The 21758-nt window shown below is 36.5% G+C and overlaps 1 protein-coding gene across 1 annotated transcript; it reads left to right on the top strand.

Annotated features, from left to right (window-relative positions):
• The first annotated feature begins 1098 nt into the window (after window positions 1-1098).
• Window positions 1099-4463, top strand: LOC113305663 (putative FBD-associated F-box protein At1g78730). Its single transcript, XM_026554683.1, has 4 exons — window positions 1099-2628; window positions 3521-3682; window positions 3805-3846; window positions 3951-4463. The coding sequence occupies exons 1-4, from the start codon at window positions 1345-1347 to the stop codon at window positions 4233-4235; spliced, it is 1773 nt and encodes a 590-aa protein (XP_026410468.1). The 5' UTR covers window positions 1099-1344; the 3' UTR covers window positions 4236-4463.
• The last annotated feature ends 17295 nt before the right edge of the window (window positions 4464-21758 follow it).

Genomic DNA, 21758 nt, shown 5'->3' with positions numbered 1-21758 from the left:
ATTCTTGTTGATACTTGTAGTACAACCAACTTCCTTGGCAGTGCCTTAGCTTTGCTTCATTTCAGTGTTACATTGAACCAACTGCTCCTATGATGGTCACAGTTGCTAATGGAGAAAGAACAGTCAGTTCTGGGATCTGTTCGAATCTTTAATGGATCAAGCAGGGAATAAATTTGTGGACAATTTGAGTGTTTTTCCATTAGGAGAATGTGACATAGTGCTGGGTGCAGATTGGCTCAGGACATTAGGTGATGTGCTCTTTAATTTTTCCAAGTTGAGTATTTCCTTTAAGTACAAAAATAAAAAAATTACCTTACAAGGAACAACTCCAAAATCTTCTCTACTTATAATCAGTGGTGATGCAGTCAAGAATTTTGGGCAATCGAGGGGAGAATTCATTGTGCCCACAGACCCAGGCTGTTTAGATTTTCCTTGATTCTTCCATTTCGGTTTGGGCTTGGTTACTAACTTATTTACAGATATATCCAGAATGCCCTCGGTACATAAACAATAACCCGCGAAGAAAAACTACCAACCAAAAATCTAGGGGTTCTCAGAGCAACTGCAGTGGTGCGAGTATAACCAAAGATCAAAGATCAAAAAAAACGACCAAATTTGAGTTTAGTCTGGTGTGTGACGCTACGGGTGAAAGACTAAATTTGATCGAGCGTAACACTGTGCATTCGCCTGATGTGGGGCGTGTGACTATACGTCCGCCCGTTGTTTTATAAAAAAAAAAAAAAAAAAAAAAAAAAAAGAAAATTGGGGCGGAGGATTAAATCTCCGCCCGTCCCACTAATATTTCAAAGTCATCTTATGGGGCGGAGGTGTAAAGCCCCGCCCCATACAAAATTGAAAAAAAAATGAATCGCGCGGAGATTAAAAACACACCTGGTGTGGGGCGTAAACTAAATGTACGCCTGGTGTGGGGCGTAGCCTTCAGATTCCGCGCGATCAAATTTGGATTTAGTCTTGGTCCCAGACCAAATATAGTCTGGGATTTAATCGATGGTCAGGATTTAATCGATAGTCCGTCCCACTACGTCTCGTTAATAAACCAAATATTTGGGTTTAGTCGCACGCTGTGGATGCTCTCATTTCAGAACCCTAGACCTAAAATCTCCTCCCCGAGGTTTTTAGAATCCTCGCTTCAGTTCTGATCTCCATCACCGCCATCAACTACTCCAGGCTTAGCTCATCATCTCAGGTCCCTCTCTCTCCTATCTCGCATTTTCTCGATCTTCAGTTAGGGTTTATAGGTTAACTACTAAAATCCCTTTCATTTTTAACCCTTATATGCAACTTTAAACACCTTTTTAGATTTGTTTTCCTGGAATACAGATCATGGAAGAGCCTAGAAATTCACCAGCTGAAGATAGAATCAGCATTTTGCCCCAAAAACTAATTCACCATATCTTGTCTTTCCTTGACATGACATGTGTAGTTAGAACTTGCGTTTTAGCTAAAGTATGGAGGTATATCTGGGCATCTGTTCCAGTTTTGAACTTCGATTCTAGTTTGCATACTATGGAACATTCTGGGTTCTTAGATTTTATCGATAGGGTATTTGTCCTCCGTGATAGCTGTGAAGTTCAGAGGTTCAACCTTGTTTTCAGTGATATTGGTTGCGATAAAGCAACTGCTCGCAGTGTTAATTCATGGATTTTTGCTTCCCTAACAAGAGGTGTCGAAGAAGTATCTATGGATATTCGTGCTGAGAAGGATCTTGCAGTTAAGTTACCTTCGTCTCTATTCAATTGTAAATCACTGTCGAAGTTAGAGTTGAAAATTGGTCGCCATGAGTGCTCGAGTTTAGTTCTTCCTAGTTCGATTGGTTTACCTTGTCTTAAATTCTTAAAGCTTGAATCAGTTTCTATTGATGATGAAAATCCTGCTGATAAGCTCTTTTCAAGCTGCCCAGCTTTAGAGTCGTTGGTTATTAAAGACAGTCGTTTGAATATCAGTATTTCATCTGTCACACTTAAGCATTTTGAATTAGACAATAATCCCTCTCTACCATTAGGTAATGAGGTTAAGATTGTAAAATTAGATGCTCCGAATCTAACATCGTTCAGCTGCAAATCTTGTTTGTCATTTGAATATTGTTTAGAAAACCTTACTTCTCTAGTCATTGCGGATATTAACATGGTAGTGAAAGAAGACGCTGAAGAACTTCCGCCTACAGATATTAACATGGTAGTAAATGAAGGTGGTGAACTGCCACCTGAGGATGTTAACATGGTAGTAAACGGAGATGGTGAGGAACTGCCACTTGAGGATGTTAACATAGTTGTAAATGAAGATGGTGACGAACTGCCACCTGTGGAAGTTAACATAGTTGTAAATGAAGATGGTGAGGAACTGCCACCTGCGGATGTTAACTTAGTAGTAAATGAAGATGGCGAGGAACTGCCACCTGCGTGTGTTGACATTGTAGTAAATGAAGATGTCGAGGAACTACCACCTGTGGATACTAACGTGGAAGTAAAAGAAGATACTGAGGATCTGCCTAAAACGTTTTCAGAGTTTTCTGAAGTGTTGAAAAAATCGTTTGCTCAGAATACAATAAAGCTGCTTAGAGGTCTTCACAGTGCGAAGAACTTAGCATTGTCTCCTTGGTTCCTTGAGGTACGGTTCCTTCCTTTCTTATCGTGCATGATATATTCATATGTTAAACTGCTTAAAATATAAAATGTTTGTCCTCATCTCAATCAAGATAGAAGTAAAACATAAGTGGTAACATGTGGGTAGAAGATAAGTCTCCCAATTAACGAGATCTTATATTGCTAAATGTGGTTTGATTGAGTCATTTCGAAAGTCCAATGCATTACTTTTTTATGAAGTATGATCCATCAATTGTTGATTTCTTTGCCACGTTTGTGGTTTTATTAAATACTCCCATAACATCCCTTCTTTTACTGGTAAAGGTGCAAATTCAGATTGATTGGGATATCTGAATTCCCTCAGTTACAATACGGAATGAGTTCTTCTGATTCAGATTTTTTTTTTTTAATTCATGCAAGAGTCCATTGGGAACAATAAATGTGATCCACTTTAAGGCTACACTGGCATTATGAAACTTTTTTACCTCGACTCCGTTTTTTTAGGACCACAACTACCTCATTAACAGTTGGTTCTATTGGTCTGAATTTGCTTCTGCTACCCTTTAGATTCAAATGGTGTCATCAACCTTCACGAAGCCTTGGTGGAACCAGTCTTGGATGGAAAATTTAGGCTCAAGCTTTAGTTTAGAACTGGATCACTTTGTCAGTTTCGCATTTCATATAGGTTATTGTATTTGAGACTTTTATGATGCTTTATGTAACAGACTCTTACCATTCTCTAATACCAATATACAGTACTGATATTTCATTCTTTTTAAAATAATATGCTATTGGAGCCGTCTATATAGTGGGTCAAGACAGAACACAGTCACCTGCTCCCCCCAAATGGATGTAATGCATGGTTCTAGCATCGCCTAGATCAATTAAATAACTGTTATTTGCTTCTCTGTTCGTAGGTACTCTCAGGAGTTCCTGACTTAGACATTCAGCTTCCTGTATTCGTAAATCTACGAAGTTTGAAGTTGCAGACATGGCTTTCAAAGGACTGCTTTGCTGTAGTAATATCCTTGCTCAAGAAATCTCCTAATATTGAATCACTTTCCGTTGAAATAACCAAGGTTCTTACTGAATTTCCTTGTTACCTTTTTTTATTCATTTTTGTCTTGAAAGGATCTGTTAACATTCCTAAGCTTTCTCGATAAATGTAATGCTTCTAACTTTCACTCTGCTCATTATCCAGAAATGCTTCGTCGAGCCCCCATCTTTCCCACTTTGTGACGAGGTAACTATCAATCACTTGATATTTCCATAATAATAAATCTTGTTAAACAATTTTTTTATCAATTAAACTGCATATATAAACTCTTATTTCTGGTTATTGTCAAGGTTATGTCTGACTCAGCAAGTGTGCTAGACTGTTGGGAAGAAGAGTTTTTTACGCCAGGCATGCTGAGTCACCTCCGATTTCTTGAGCTTCAGGGCGTAATTGGTAGCATCAATGAACTAAAGTTTGTAGAGATATTGCTGAAGAATACAGTGGTCTTGGAAGTAGTATCCCTTCACAGTTCTTCAGAAGTCTTGGGTGATGATCTGAGCCGGTTTAATATGTTTTGTGAGAAAGTGACTACTTTTCCATCAGCTTCATCGTCGGTATACGTTAAGATGGAATAGATCCTTATTTTCTACACTCAGCTCTGAATTTATATTCTGCTGAGCTATCTTGAGTTTTGATAGATTTTTTTTATTGTTTATAGAGGTGATCCAGGCTAGTTCGTAGATTTATTTGTTTAGATGATGCATATAGTTTTTCTGCACTTTGCATATGTTTTTTTTTTCTTCTACATTCTTTGGTTACATTTCTATTTCATTTTAAAGACTACGTAAATCATTGTTCTAAAATTTGGATAGTTATCACTCCTTCCAAGAGTGTTAATTTGACTCATTTGGTTGGGTAAGTTAATAATCCGGCCTGATACAAAATTCTCTGCACCATGCTTCAAATAAAAAAGAAGCAAACAAATGATTTAGTTATTTGCAAAGAAGAGATGGCGTAGTAGAGACCAAATGTGAAGAGAAGAAGGAATCCATCATCTGTTCATTGTCTCTTGTTTCCTTCAAGTAGACGAGAAGAATAAACATGCAAGTACGAGTGTCAGTTCTCATTACTCATAAGACATGTATTTGGTAGAGAACGTTTGTGCACATGCACTTGAACAGATGGAGTGGTCATCCATACCACGGACGACTTTGACCATGTGTCACTTTACAACAACACTCCCACTTGGAAGACTGCCGTTGCATACTATTTGCTCTGTTAGGACTTTGCCAGAGAAGTCCGATGAGGCAAAAAATGGTCGAGGGAAAAAGGCGATAATGCTTGAACTTCTGATCTTCTTAAATGGTTTCGCTTGTCGAGACTTTTCTATTTTGTAGAATGGTTTCACTTGTCTAGACTTTTCTATTTTGTAGAATTGTGTCATGAAAACGCTTGGCACAAAAACTTGAATAATGGGAAGGAGAAGAATAACTTCAACCTAGAAGTTGTATTTCTAACGATTTTTTGTTGTCTCATTAAAAACCTTGTCGAGTAACAAAATTCTGTGGAAAAAAGTAACATCGGTGAAGGAAAAGAGTTCAACATGTCAACGTCGCACCGTTGGATGCTTCCCCTGATGACATCTCCCCCCTAATTGTATTTCTCGTATCGTTATCTCATTAAAACCTTGCAGAGTAATAAAACCATGTACGAAGTAATCTCGGTAAAAGAAAAAAATTCAACATACCATCAAGTGCTCCCCCTAATGCAAGACAATTTCTTTAGTCCAATACAGTGACGGCTTTGGACAACTACGTTAGTCCTATTTATTTCACATGTAGTCACGGAAGTTCGGACAGTTTCATTAATCTAATACTCCTCACAAGTTTTTCAAATGTGGACTTAGGTAATGACTTAGTCAATAGGTCCGCCACATTTTCATCAGACTTTACTTTAATGACTTGAATGTTTGGGAGAATTGTTGTTGTTGATCGTAAAAGAGCTTTAGTGACATATGCTTCGTATTATCACCCTTCATATATGCTTGCTTCATCTGTTCATTGCAAGCTGCATTATCTTCGTAAATGCAAGTTGCTTCTTCGGTGGTGGAACTCAAACCACATGTCCCTCGCACATGTTTAATGATAGACCTTAACCATATACACTCACGAACCGCCACATGAAGGGAAATGATCGTAGAGTAGTTCGTGGAGGTAGCCACAAGTGTCTGTGTGGTTGATCTCCACGATATCGTCGTATTCCCTATTGTGAACACGTATCCATTTTGGAATCGATCTTTGTGTATGTCTGACAGGTATCTGTTAGAGCATTGCTCGGTTGAACCCACCAAGCATTGGTATGTCAAGGTTGGTTGTCATAGTTTAGTATCAAAACTCATAAGTCGCTTAATTAGATTACTAGAGTCAACTTCGTTGGGTTAGATTAGGAAGTCTAGAAATGTTGATACATACAAGTATTACTCTGAAGACCTGAAGACTCCGAAGACGTATTGACAACGATGATAACATCATCCTTCCACTTGAGGATAGTAATACGTGACTTGACTTGTTTCCATTTCTATATCGTAAGCCAAGTTGTTTCTGATTGAAAACATAATATTCGAAGTTATATATGTGAAACTCTAGTACAATAGACTTGATCATCATATTGTGATCAAAGTATCAAGGAACAATATATATCAATAGTCATAAGTGCTTTATATTGGTGTATTGAATAACGAAGTATAATGCTTATCTTTTGGACTTCGTAATTACGACATTGACATAATCTTTGTAACTTGTTACTAGACTATGTACTGAACATAGGTTTGATTTTATATCTCGAAAACTATTTTCAATTACGCGAGTTTAAGGAAATAGACGTACAAACTTGTTTCGTAGTCAAAAGGAAACCAAAAGGGTTGATGGTCTAGTTTTCATAGAAGATCTTAAGTATAGACCGATCCTAACCTATATAGGGAATCAAGGTAGAACCGATCCTATCTTATGTTGGGAGTCAAGGTAGAATCCATCCCTACCTATACTGGGAGTCAAGGTAGAACCAATCCTAACTTGTTTTAGGTATCATGGTAGAACCGGTCCTAATAAGCAAAACTGATTTCTTTAAGTCACGTATACTTTAGGGTTTGTGTGATTTGGAAATTGGGTTTGCAAAATAGGAAAATTCAAGATGTCGACATATGAGTAATTTGAACATGTACTGAAATTTTATTTCTTAAACGTTCAAAGATATTTCTTGATACTCAAGGTGAGATCCCAAATCGAAATAACATAGAATCTTTTTGATATTTTCGAAGTTAGTATGTTTTATTTTACCAGCAATCAAAACATATCTCTGGAAGGATATATTAGTTAAGTGCTAGCTAATACTGAGTTGTCCATGAAGATGCCGTTCATACAGTTAGATATTGATTGGAATTTATAAAACCGAATTTAGGTGTTTTATTGCATATGTTAAGAATATCTTCGGTTATGGAAATTCCTTGGTGTCCAAACTACCTCGTTCAATAAATAGTGAAGTTTGTTCTTCTTACTGATAGACGCATTTATGTGTCTAATTTGTCCTCATTGTTTCGTATTGTTAGTACTCGTTTTCGTCCTTATTATGGTGTTTTGTGTGTTTGTAGGTATTTTTTGGAAATAAATATTGTTGGAAAATTCGGCTCGAAAAGTTGCTCGGAGCACCTCCGGAGGACATTTGCTATACGGACCCCCACTTTTGCTATGTGTCGCCCATGGCTATGTGTATCCCATTTGTCAACAACACCCATTTGTTATTCGGCACCCAGGACGTTGGATAAGGGCTAACCATCTTCTACCTTTCAAAACTGATTTTTGGCGGGAAAACTTTGCAGACACACAGGCAGATTTAGATTCGAGATTTGAAGGTGTTTTAGAGAGACTCAATGGGTGAAACTTTTTGAGATGATTCAATAGAGCATAACAAACTTAGTACGGGCAATTTTAGCGATCAAATTTGGATGGATATTGTTTCTCAACAAAACAGGAGAGGCTAGTTTTCTCGAGTTTTCTGGGAAAGTTTGGGAAGAGATTTACTTAGAGATTTTCATGGGAAAGGCTTTATTTGGGCCTGTGATGATGAAACAGGGCTGGTAAGGTCCTTGGAATTGACTAGATTTGGCCGAATAATTGAATGGAAGAAAACAGGGGAGTCCGTGTGCAGTTGAGATATTCACGGGATAGCATGACTGGCCGTGAGTTTGAGATGAGCATTGCTCGAGTTTGGAGGACTTGGGACACTTCCTAGAGCGTGCAAGAATATTTTTTACGTGTTTGGAGTGAGTTAGCCAAAATCAGGTGCATGGGAAGATAAATCGGGGAAGAAAATATTCCCGAGTTTATGGCTTGACAGAGAGATGATTTGGCACAATTATGAGGAGATATTTTGTCGTTGTCGAGTATAAAAAGGTTTTCTGGGACCCAGAGAATGGGGATGGAGAGTTAGGGGAGAAAACAGAGGCTTAGAATCGAGTTGCAGACAATCACCATTGCTGCAACGAAGAAGAAGAGAAAGAACACAAAACAACACATATAGGAAAACGCAGAAACCGTTGCCTTTACTTTCAAATTTGATTATCTTTGTAACAATTTCTGTAACACTTAATCCAGTTCGCAACAGTTTGTTAGTGTTTCTTTGTAACAGTGGGTTATGTAACAATTATAACTGTTACAAACACACTGCTTTATACCTTTTCTCCTTGCAAACACCTTTTTGAGCAATGAAAAATTCATTTGAGTGTGTTTTCACCATGTGGAGCTAGAACCCATCACTGGGAGGAAGGAGGAAGCTGTATTTCATCCTTGGGGTAATTTAATAAATTCCTTATTTACTTTTTGCACAAATTTTAAATGATTTATGATTTCTATTAATCAATTATTATCTTGTTAGATAGTGTATGCTTAGTCTTAGATGCTTTAGATACACTATGCTTGTAATTTATAATTGATGTTTTACGAAATCTACTTGGCAAAGAATAGAGTTATTGTTTCTTTTGTTTTGAGCTATAAATGTCTAGGATTAATTTATGAACCCCATGAACATGAAAAGCAGTGGAATCCCGAGTCCCGGTCTCTCTTCATCCTGTGACAAAATTTCTATATATATATTCTTATTTGTAGTATTTTTATTTTATTAAAACTTAAAATAAATCCAACAAAGTCCGAGTGAACGACAACCTTTCTTACCACTATATAAAATTCGATCAATTTTTGGCGCCGCCGACGCGGATTTGTTTATAGATTTGTTTTTAGGTTTATTTTATTTGTTCTTTTTACGCGATTTGTATTTTTGTTTGCTTTCAGATTCGGAGCTAAGCTAAATAAAAAGTGCTGAAAAGAAAAGCCCAAAAAGGACAGAAAAGAGAAATCCAAAAAGAGTGAAGAAGAAGATTTTGTATATTATTTTATTTTTTGTTTTTTTTAGAAATTGTAATTAAGGTTTTTATTTTTGTAATCTTTTATTTTTGGACATTTTTTTTTCTTCTTTCGGACATTGAACTTGGACTTTGTTTTTAAAATCCTAAGGAATGGTTGGTTTAAATATAAATTGCACAGGGAAGGACGACGATTACGATATCGTCTCGGCCCCTCGGGTTCGTACATGACATAGGAGTCGTGGCCCGAGTCGACTTCAACGGTTCATCCCCCATCTTGAACGGGAGGTAAGAATTCTAAACACCCGCGAATCCCCTGTCAGCGGGTTTACTGGATGATTTTGTATGCATATATGTTGAGGACCTGAAATCGGATTTAATTTTCTAGTAAAGGGCAAGGCCTGGCCAAATCAAGATAAGGACTCGGATTTCATCATCGTTTCCTTCTTGCCCGCCTTAGGAACACGTAACCTACGCGAACCTAAGCCTTAAAATTTGGACTTGAACGAGACCGATAGGGTACGAGCTTAATATGAAAGTCGTTCGAAAAATATTGGTTGCTCTTTTAACCCTACTTCGAAGTTCATGATGGTTTCTGTGAGTTGAATGCGTGACTGCGCCAACTTGTAATATCGGCGAGGCCTTGGGTATCAAAGCTCCACCGAGCTTCCCTCGCCTCTATTCAACTTACTTTAACTCGGATTGATTCCATAGAGGTTTGCTCAGATTGTAACAAGTTCCTTTTCGGAAGAATAAAAGTTGGTCTATAAACAATCTAAGTGGAGCCATCATGCTTTTTGTTTGCTAGATAAAATAGGCTTTTTGTGGTCGAGTCATCCCTTCTTTGTGTTTGTTTAGAATTCCCTTGCAGTTAGGATGTCGAACTGGTATTATAATAGCCAATACAATGAGTATCCGACTGAGCAGCTTGGACATTATCCTTTTTATGACCATAGTGTGAATAGTGATTGGGAACGCGAAACTTTTGAAGGTTATGGTCCATACCTTTGTGAGCCCAATTACTATGCACATACCCAAAGGTCTTACGAGCAAAACAATCCTTTTATTTCTCTGGAAGAGTCTCTCAAGAGTTTCAATGAGTCAACATGGAAGTTATTTATGAAAGAGACTAATAATATTCTTCTCCCAGAAGAGTCCGTAGAGCAGTCAACTAAGATGTCTCTAGAAGATTCCCTCAAGCAATTTACTGAGAGTACAAATAGGATTGTGGTAAAACTTGCTCAGGATAGTATTAATTTCCAGTATAGTGTTCCCAATACCACCCTTGAAAATAAGGATAATTTTTATTCACATAATCAAGATGACGAGGTTAGAATTGGTAACACTACTTGTTTTCATGAGGTTCGATCTTTTTCATGTTATTATAAAGATGATTATGATGAGGATAGTATTGATGAAGAACATGAAATATGTAGACATAGTGATCAAGAATTTGTTACTCCGATTGAGATTTATAATGATAGTGTTGTTTCTAGTACCAATCCAAATAATTTTAATAATTATTCACCTATTCAAAAGGATGAGGATTTGACTAGAGATACTACCGTTTTAGACGATGTAGTTCATGATCCTTTAGCCTGCAGTATGTTGGATAATCCATTATTTGATGTGCCTATCAGTGAATCGGAAGAGGTAACTATGATTAACACCTTAGTTAATGAGCCTTTACTTGAAACTTCCGCTGATAATCCTTTATATGATTGTGATGATGGTTTAGAGGAAAGAGTTTACCCTGAGAATAATGTTTTAGAGTCTAGCGATTTAGAAACACTAATCTTAGAAGACCATAAACTCGTAGAGATGAGTGAGGATGAACCAGACTTAGAAGAATCAATTGACCATTTTCAAAAATCTGATGACCTTGAAACTAGGGAAGTTGTGACTAGTCTTTCTAGAGACACGGAAAACTCTAAGTTTGGGGGTGATTATCATTCTCCGTGTTCTTTAACTCTTAGAAAGTCCCCTCGTGCAGGACTTGACATTCGTGCCTCAACCATCTTACAAGATTATCTTCATACACGTTTTCCCGAACCTAATGATGTCCAGGAAAAAGCTCAGTCGTTAGAAACCCATCCTCTGGTTGATGTGGTTAACCCAGGCTATGATACCAAAATTGACTTTGTTTTCCCACCAAAAACTTTTCTTCCAATTGTGGGAACATATGATTTTCAGATGTGTCGGTTATTAAGTTTTGAGACTAAACCTAATTACTTTAGGATATTAGGGTCGACACATTTTCTTAAGAATGACCATTATTATGGTAAACTTTGTGAGTCAAATCTAATTGACTTAGAGGATCGCCAATTATTCAGGTTGTTGTTATGTGCTTCTAAGTTCTTAGTTGAGTTTTTCCAGACTCTAATACCTGAACCGGATCTTAGCTTTGAGGAAATCCAACCGATGAAAAACTTTTATTTAGACCCTTTTATAGAGCCTGAACTTGAACCACAACTAGATGTAGTTGTCTTAAGCAAGGGTGTGTTCGGTATCTTCTTGGTCTGTTGCAGTTTCCTCTTCTTGTGGGTAACACTTTTTGATCCAGATGACCCACAATTATTTCGGCTACTGCTATACAATTCTACGAGGTGACTAATTCTTCCAGTGTCTGGCTGAAGACTTTAAACTTAGCACTTCTTGGGAGGTAACCCATTTTCATGCGACAAAGTAATATTCTTCCTTATTTATTTTCCCTCAAGTGGTAATAGTTTCTCCTTGTTCATGTTTTTAATTTTATCTTTAGAACATTGAGGACAATGTTAGATTTAAGTTTGGGGGTAAGGGAGAAACTTCTAGCATCACATAGTATCCGGTTAGCTAAGTTTACATATTTTTTTTCACCGAAAAGATGGAAATTGGAATTGCTAGGGATAACATTCTATTGAGACATTAGAGAAAAATACATTGAGATCTTTGAAATTCAGGAGAGAACTTGTTCCTTTTAGAGGGTAACCGTGATGGACCTAACCATCCATGGTGGAAAGGCAAGTAGGTCAGAAGGAAATGCCAGAAAGATAAAGCAACCTCACAATGTAGTCTTAGTTACTGGATTACGACTCTCTCTCAGTAGAAACTTATCATCATCAACAAGCGGGGCGACATCAAAATCTATGAAGAAATTTGAAGACGTTTAAGGTTTAGAAGCAGCAATAGAAAAGAATAATTCAAAAATCAAAGTTGAAGACTTAGTTACAAAAAGTTATAAGAGCAAATGATACAAGTTGTTGAAGTTCATGATACCAAGACATCACAAGTTGCGAAGATCCAAGTTCTAAAGTCCTTCTCTCATGGCCATTTAAATTTTTGTCTTGTTATTTTGGCAAAAAAAAAAATGAAAAATGAAAAAAACATCGTTACGTTTTGTTCAATAAGGCCATAGGTAAGTAGAAATCTTTAAGGAATTTTCAAGCAAGAAATTAAGGAGAAAATTTAAATTGTCAAGGTTCTACGAGGTTCGAGAGTTTATCATCAACAGTTGAAGCCGAAGAAGACGTTGTTTCTACTGAGCACTATGAGAGAGTCTAAGAAAGATGCATTTTGGTTGCTTTGTTAGTCCGCTTTCAATTTGGCACAAGATCTTTCTAGCACTGGTTTAACTCATCACACGTAATTAGTCCAGCTGTGTAGCAGATGTCCCTCTCATCTGTATCTCTCTCCTAATCTTATCCAGCTATAAAGCGGATGCATCTTACAATGTTTATCTAGCTGTGTAGCGGATATCTCTTTATCTAGCAGTGTTGCGGATGTGTCTCCACTTTTCTTTAGTCAGCTTTAGAGATGGCACCTTTAATTTCTCTGGAAATTCTAGTTACTTGGAGATAGGTTGAGAATATGTATGTCCTCATAGCTCTTTGGATACTTGTGACCAATTAGAAGTCATGGTTTTTTGGGTACACCTCTGGTAAACCCTCCCGAGATTAACTCGGTTTTATTTATTAGTTTTGCTCGAGGACTAGCAAATAATAAGTTTGGGGGTATTTGATAGACGCATTTATGTGTCTAATTTGTCCTCAATGTTTCGTATTATTAGTACTCGTTTTCGTCCTTATTATGGTGTTTTGTGTGTTTGTAGGTATTTTTTGGAAATAAATATTGTTGGAAAATTCGGCTCAAAAAGTTGCTCGGAGCACCTCCGGAGGACATTTGCTATACGCACCCCCACTTTTGCCATGTGTCACCGACGGCTATGTGTAGCCCATTTGTCAACAACACCCATTTGTTATTCGGCACCCAGGACGTTGGATAAGGGCTAACCATCTTCTACCTTTCAAAACTTAATTTTGGCGGGAAAACTTTGTAGACACACATGCAGATTTAGATTCGAGATTTGAAGGTGTTTTAGAGAGACTCAATGGCTGAAACTTTTTGAGATGATTCAATAGAGCATAACAAACTTAGTACGGGCAATTTGAGCGATCAAATTTGGATGGATATTGTTTCTCAACAAAACAGGAGAGGCTAGTTTTCTCGGGTTTTCTGGGAAAGTTTGGGAAGAGATTTACTTAGAGATTTTCATGAGAAAGGCTTTGTTTGGGCCTGTGATGATGAAACATGGCTAGTAAGGTCCTTGGAATTGACTAGATTTGGCCGAATAATTGAATGGAAGAAAACAGGGGAGTCTGTGTGTCGTTGAGATATTCACATGATAGCATGACTGGCCGTGAGTTTGAGATGAGCATTGCTCGAGTTTGGAGGACTTGGGACACTTCCTGGAGCGTGCAAGAATATTTTCTGCGTGTTTGGAGTGAGTTAGCCAAAATCAGGTGCATGGGAAGATAAATCGGGGAAGAAAATATTCCCGAGTTTATGGCTTGACAGAGAGAAGATTTGGCACAGTTATGAGGAGATATTTTGTCGTTGTCGAGTATAAAAAGGTTTTCTGGGACCCAGAGAATGGGGATGGAGAGTTAGGGGAGAAAACAGAGGCTTAGAATCGAGTTGCAGACAATCACCATTGCTGCAAGGAAGAAGAAGAGAAAGAAAAAAAAACAACACATATAGACAATCGCAGAAACCGTTGCCTTTACTTTCAAATTTGATTATCTTTGTAACAATTTCTGTAACACTTAATCCAGTTCGCAACAGTTTGTTAGTGTTTCTTTGTAACAGTGGGTTATGTAACAATTATAACTGTTACAAACACACTGCTTTATACCTTTTCTCCTTGCAAACACCTTTTTGAGCAATGAAAAATTCATTTGAGTGTGTTTTCACCATGTGGAGCTAGAACCCATCACTGGGAGGAAGGAGGAAGCTGTATTTCATCCTTGGGGTAATTTAATAAATTCCTTATTTACTTTTTGCACAAATTTTAAATGATTTATGATTTCTATTAATCAATTATTATCTTGTTAGATAGTGTATGCTTAGTCTTAGATGCTTTAGATACACTATGCTTGTAATTTATAATTGATGTTTTACGAAATCTACTTGGCAAAGAATAGAGTTATTGTTTCTTTTGTTTTGAGCTATAAATGTCTAGGATTAATTTATGAACCCCATGAACATGAAAAGCAGTGGAATCCCGAGTCCCGGTCTCTCTTCATCCTGTGACAAAATTTGTATATATATTTTCTTATTTGTAGTATTTTTATTTTATTAAAACTTAAAATAAATCCAACAAAGTCCGAGTGAACGACAACCTTTCTTACCACTATATAAAATTCGATCAATTTTTGGCGCCGCCGACGCGGATTTGTTTATAGATTTGTTTTTAGGTTTATTTTATTTGTTCTTTTTACGCGATTTGTATTTTTGTTTGCTTTCAGATTCGGAGCTAAGCTAAATAAAAAGTGCTGAAAAGAAAAGCCCAAAAAGGACAGAAAAGAGAAATCCAAAAGGAGTGAAGAAGAAGATTTTGTATATTATTTTATTTTTTGTTTTTTTTTTAGAAATTGTAATTAAGGTTTTTATTTTTGTAATCTTTTATTTTTGGACATTTTTTTTTCTTCTTTCGGACATTGAACATTGGACTTTGTTTTTAAAATCCTAAGGAAGGGTTGGTTTAAATATAAATTGCACAGGGAAGGACGACGATTACGATATCGTCTCGGCCCTCGGGTTCGTACATGACATAGGAGTCGTGGCCCGAGTCGACTTCAACGGTTCATCCCCCATCTGGAACGGGAGGTAAGAATTCTAAACACCCACGAATCCCCTGTCAGCGGGTTTACTGGACGATTTTGTATGCATATATGTTGAGGACCTGAAATCGGATTTAATTTTCTAGTAAAGGGAAAGGCCTGGCCAAATCAAGATAAGGACTCGTATTTCATCACCGTTTCCTTCTTGCCCGCCTTAGGAACATGTAACTTACGCGAACCTAAGCCTTAAAATATGGACTAGAACGAGACCGATAGGGTAACGAGCTTAATATGAAAGTCGTTCGAAAAATATTGGTTGATCTTTTAAGCATACTTCGAAGTTTATGATGGTTTCTGTGAGTTTAATGCGTGACTGCGCCACCTTGTAATATCGGTGAGGCCTTGGGTATCAAAGCTCCACCGAGCTTCCCTCGCCTCTATTCAACTTACTTTAACTCGGATTGATTCCATAGAGGTTTGCTCAGATTGTAACGAGTTCCTTTTCAGATGAATAGAAGCTGGTCTAGTTTATCTTTTGATAGACTGATTATTGACTATTGAAGATTGAAGACAAGAGGATTTTTCTTATTGGTTTTGTATCTTCGTCATTTTATTCGTCAACAAACTTGATCGACTGGGATCCGACTAAATCTAGTTTATCTTTTGATAGATTGATTATTGACTAGTCGTATTTAGATCAACAAGCTATCATTTGGTGGTACTCTTCAGTATCCGAATCTTGTAATTCTGTTTGACTCGATCTGGTTAACTTGTTTAATTCAGATCCTGGAAGATTTAAAACCCGACAAAGGAGTTTAATTGATTTTAAACAGAAAAGCCTTTGTCACACTCAACGACAAATATATCTTATCAATTTCCCAAGATAGGAGAGTGGTTACGAAACATATTAGTCCTTTACTGTTTGGAAGACGATCGAAAGGGTTGAGTACTGTTAGAGCATAGCTCGGTTGAACCCACCAAGCATTGGTATGTCAAGTTTGGTTGTCATATTTTAGTGAGCCAAAACTCATTTAAAGATTCGCTTGATTATATGCTAGAGTCAACTTCGTATAGGTTAGCTTTAAAGTACTAGGATATGAGACATTACAAGTATTACGTGAAGATTTGAAGAATGTGAAGAAGTAAGGAGCTACAACGACGACATCATCCTTCCTCTTGAGGTTAGTAATATTTGAATTGAACTGTTTCATTCCCTAACGTATCTTTAAAGTCGTGCATATTGAAAACATAACTGCGAAGCTGTGAATGATTATACTCTAGTTATACATAGTATTAAGGAATTACAATACAAAGTATAACGTCTATATTTTGAACTTCGTATATAAGACATCGATATAATCATATGAATGCTATTGTGATTATGTATGGGTATGGGTGAAGATTTCGTCCTAGGAAACAATGTTTACATTCGTTTAAAGGAAGTAAATTCATGAACTTGTTTTGTGAATCGAAAGGGAAATCGCTAGGCTTATTGGTATTGTTTTTCATTGCAAATCTTTTGAATTACCAATATGTATGTTTAGTATAACCGCTCATAACTTGTTTATGTATCTTGGTAAAACTATTCACAATGCCTGACTTTTGTATTGGTATGACTTTTATTAGTGAAAACGATCTTAAGTAATCACCTAAGATGGTATGATCGATTTAATGTTATTGGTATGACCAACTCTAGACATTAGGGAACCGATCCTAGTAAGAGGTGCAACCGGTCACAAAAGGGGAATTGATCCTTGTAAGAGGTGCAACAAGTTTTTAGTTATTGGGAACCGATCCTATGAACATGTGCAACACGTTTTTAGTTATTGGGAACCGATCCTATGAACTTGTGCACCAAATACAAGTTAGATACCATATATATGTGGGAACCGATCCTAGTACCTAGTCAACCAAGTTTTGGTAACTAGCATGACTAATTCTAGTACCCACATGGAGGTAGAACCGAAACTTGTTTTAGTAGAACCGTGAAACCCATGTTTGATGATTTGATAGGATAATCAATCACATAGTTCTTGGAAGTCAGATGAACCAATTCTGAACTTGTTTTGGAAGTGTGGCAAATCGGTTCCAAGATTGTAAATATGAAAAAGGATGTACAAAGTAAAGATGTCGACACACTTTGAACATGTGCAATAACTCTTATCTTTTATTGTTCAAAGATATTCCTTAATAGCTAAAGGATAATCCCGGATCGAAATAAATTGAGAATCTTTTAATTAAGGTTTTTAGTTTTATACGCTTTTAATTTCCAGCAATTAAAATGCATATCTACTGAGATTTCGGTCAATATTTGGACAAAGCATTTCCAGGAATTATGGAAACCGAATTTGGAATATATTGCATATCTTGAGAATATTTTCGGTTTTGGAAATTCCTTGGTGTCCAAACTTCCTTGTCTATAAATACTAAGTTTGCATTTCAAGCAAACTAATCCTCAGAGCCAGCAAAACTACCTAGTTGTGTTGTTACTGGTGGAGTCGCCTTTTCGGAGAGGAACATAACCTAATTAGGCGAAATCTCTTACGGACGCTAGGTTTAAAGATTTCTTTGGGATTGAGAAGATCTATTAGTATCGTTGCTGGGAAACTAGATAATTGCAGTTTATTATTAGTTTTCGATTGATTTGATTGACTAATGGTGGTTGAACTTTGATTGCACCTAGTTTGTTTATGCTTGAGAATCTTCTCTTATGATATAAGATTCACTCAAACTAGATCGAAGTTTCGACGGGGATCTTTAGAACTGTTTGTATATCTAACGACGTCTTGTGATAATCCATTGTTAACATATTCCGTTCTGTGTGTGATTGATCACAAGAGATTCAAGTTGATTGTGTGCAGGTGTTTATTGAAGATCTAAGAAGATTTGAAGTCGAAGAAGATTTCTGATTTAGGTTCATAATCTTTGGTGTGCACAATACTTGTTTTGGCTGGAAAAGGATCCAACTATAATCGGTTTATCTTTGTGATAGATTTGATTGATTAGTTGAGTAGATCGACATCAATACGTTTCTTTGTGATTCAAAGTATTGATTGCAAAATATAGACAATTACCTTGGTAGTTTTTATTGGATAGATCTAAGGACCTGACAAAGGAGTTTATTGGGATAAACGGAAGAGCCTTTTGTCAAACTCATATCACTTGTTTGAAAAGAGTTGTTACCGAACAGATTTGTTGTTCCTGTACTGTTTGGAATATGAGCCAAAGGAATTGTTCCAAGTGCGTGACTTATTGCAAGTTGGAGGCGCAGGGATACAGACAAAACTAGGTGAACTATAGGTTTAGTTGCTTGGTCTCAACTATACGAAGTTGGTTTAGATTTTGTATAACGGCTTAATCCTGAGAGTATTCAATTCTGGACAAGGTCCCGGGGTTTTTCTGCATTTGCGGTTTCCTCGTTAACAAAATCTTGTTGTGTCTTTTACTTTTCTATTTCCGCAATTTTAATTGTTTATTATAATTAGAAGTAAAATACACAAACGTTAATTTCTATTTACTTGATAGCAATCCAATTATGTTTGGTTAAGTACAAACCTTTTATCAAGTAAACATACTTCGTTGTTGTATCGTCTCGATCTTGTATCCATAGTCAATCACACAAGTTATCTTGTTGTCGTATTGTCTCGATCTCGTATCCATAGACGATCACACGAAGTGTGAACCGATTAGTTGTATTGTCTCGACTCAGTCCATAGACAATCACTTTCGGAGAAAGGACTTATAGATGGAAAAGTTTTAGATTGAGGTATATTTGGGTACCCTCGTCTTTTAAAGTACTTAAAGTCTTCATATGGGATGAAACAACTTAAGATAGTGGACTCTATCTTAGGATTTACGTGCTTTAGCCATATTCGTTGTAAGCGCAGGGATACTGAGGAAACTAGGTAACTAGGGATAGTTTACTTTGTCTCAACGATACGAAGTTGGTAGTGTCTTTATATAGCGGCTTAATTATGAGAGTATTCAAAATTGGACTAAGTCCCGGGGTCTTTCTGCACGGTTTTCTCGTTAACAAAATCTTGTTATGTCTTTACTTTTTCTTTCTGCAATTATAATTAATGTTTTAGTTATAATTAAAAATAAGTACACTAAACGTTAATCCCAAGCAATTGATATTAATCTTATAGTAAATTTGTCTTGTAGCCTAACTATTATCAAGTGATTATATTGTTGTTGTATTGTCTCAACCTCTTTGTCCATAGAAGATCACATAAGGTATCAGATTTATCTGTTGATATCGAAAAGATTGTGGTGTACTTGGTACCCTCGTCATTTAACTATCCAACATTATTGACACCAACCAAAACATTATTTGGGGTTTTAGTTAAGGAGTTGCAATCACATTAGCAGTTTTCTTTTCGTCTTCATAGGGATAAAACAAAACCCATGTCATTGGTTCCCTTTAGGTATCTAAACATATTCTTTATACCATTCCAATGATGTTGCGTGACGTTGAGCTATATCTAGCTAGCAAGTTCACTGGGAACGAGATTTCTGGTCGAGTACCTATTGCCCTTAGATAGGGATATTCAGCTTCTGATACATCTTCGCCATTCCTTTGGAAGAAATGGATCTTTATGTACATCTAAAGTTCGACCAACCATGGGAGTGCTAGCAGGGTGTGTTTTATCCATATTGAATTTCCTGAGTATCTTTTGGACATATGCAGACTTGTGGATTAATATTCCACAATCCCATGTTTTGGTTCAAGTCCTAAACACATCCGAGTTTTCCCACGATCTTTCATCTCAAATTCGGATTTCAAATAGCTTGCATTTTATCTTATTTTATCAAGAGTACCTACTATGTTCATACCGTCTATATGGACAACTATAATCACAAATCCAAAACTTTTTTTCTTTAAACACGCAGGGGAACAATTCATTTTTTGTATATCCCTTCCCAGTGAAATAATCACTTAAATGGGTATACCACATACGCTTGGATTTCTTTCATTCGAAAAATGAGCGTTTCAACTGAATCGAAAAAGCATTATGTGGTTTAGGGTTAGTGATTTAGGCAATGGAAGGCCATCTGACACTTTCATGAATATTTTTGTATCGAGATCCTTATTGAGATATGCAGTAACCACATCCAAAAGACACATTTCAAGTTCTTCTGAAACTACTAAGATAACTAAGTAGCGAAATATTATGACATCCTTTACAGGAGAGTATGTTTCTTCATATCATTCCTAGGGCATTGTGAGAAACCTTGAGCCACATAGCGAGCCTTATACCTCAAGATTTCATTTTTCTCATTACGCTTTCTGACAAACACTCATTTATGTCCCGCAAGTTTTATACTTGATAGAGTTAGCACTATCATACCAATTATACCTGCCTTTTTGTCAATGAATCTATTTTATCACGGATTGCATCTCTCCATTGAGGCCAATCTGCTCTCTTTTGGCATTATACAATAGAGCGTCGTTCGATATCATTGTGCTCTATAATCTCTCAAGCAACATTATATGAAAATATATCATCATATGCGTGAATATTTTCATCAACACATACACACAAATCTATAGAGATTTATACAACAAATTCCTTTGCCTCAAATCTCCGTTTAGTGGTTGACCCCCCTTGATATTGTTAGTCTTGAAGGCGGTTTTAAAAGAAAAGGAATAAGAATAGTTACCTGAAACCGATCTTTTCTTTGCCCTTTTAATGCCTCATCTTAGTCTATTAATAAGATATTTATAAAACCACTGTGATAAAAACAAGTTTACGTTTTTCATTTTTTTTCCCGATAAAACCACTGTGCCTCACGACACTATAAGTAACTACAGCCTAGCGGGATTGGTTTTTGTGAAGCCCAGGAAGTGGTTAAAAACCCATTTTCCACTAGTGTAGTTTGAGTGAATCTTATATCAGAAGAGAAGATTCTCAAGAATAAACAAACTAGGTGCAATCAAAGTTTCAACAACCGTTAGTCAATCAAATCAATCAAAAACTAATAACACTGCAATTATCTAGTTTCCCACCAACGGTACTCGTGCAGCTTCTTGATCCCACAAAAGTCTTTAAACGAGCGGCAGTAAGAGATTTCGCCTAATTAGGGTACTTTCCTCTCCGAATAGACGACTCCACCAGAAACAGATGAAGTTTGCCTGGCTCTTAGGATAGTTTGCTAGAAATGCAAACTTAGGTATTTATAGACCAAAGATGTTTGGACACCAAGGAATTTCCAAAACGAAAAATATTCTCAAGATATGCAATGAATGACAAGATTCAGTTTTCATAATTGCAGTAAATGCTTGTCCAATATTTTCCGAAATCTCTCAATAGAAAATCTCCAATTAGTAAATGCACATTACTTATTTTTATTCTCTAGAGATATGCATTTAATTGCTGGTAATTAAAAGCATATATAACTAAAAACCTTAATTAAAAGATTCTCAATTAATTTTGGTACAAGATCTCCTTGAGTACTAAGGAATATCTTTGAACAATAAATGATAAGAGTTATTGTCCGTGTTCAAAGTATGTTGACATATTTTCTCTGTAAATCATATTTCATATTTACATTCTTGGAATCGGTTTTATCACACTTCCAAACAAGTTTGAATTGATTCACCTGTATTCCAAGACTACCATGTGATTGATCAAATATAAAAT

The sequence above is a fragment of the Papaver somniferum genome, chromosome 1, assembly GCF_003573695.1.
Source record: "Papaver somniferum cultivar HN1 chromosome 1, ASM357369v1, whole genome shotgun sequence".
NCBI classification, from domain to species: Eukaryota; Viridiplantae; Streptophyta; class Magnoliopsida; order Ranunculales; family Papaveraceae; genus Papaver; species Papaver somniferum.
The sequence above is the reverse complement of the archived record's forward strand: the minus strand, read 5'-3'. Positions and strand labels throughout refer to the sequence as shown.

Bases quoted from the DNA above. Each gene is read 5' to 3' on its own strand.
- LOC113305663 (XM_026554683.1), top strand. From the start codon at position 1,345: ATGGAAGAGCCTAGAAATTCACCAGCTGAAGATAGAATCAGCATTTTG. The intron at 2,629-3,520 runs GTACGGTTCCTT...CTCTGTTCGTAG, and splicing joins TGTCTCCTTGGTTCCTTGAG to GTACTCTCAGGAGTTCCTGA. The intron at 3,683-3,804 runs GTTCTTACTGAA...CTCATTATCCAG, and splicing joins TTTCCGTTGAAATAACCAAG to AAATGCTTCGTCGAGCCCCC.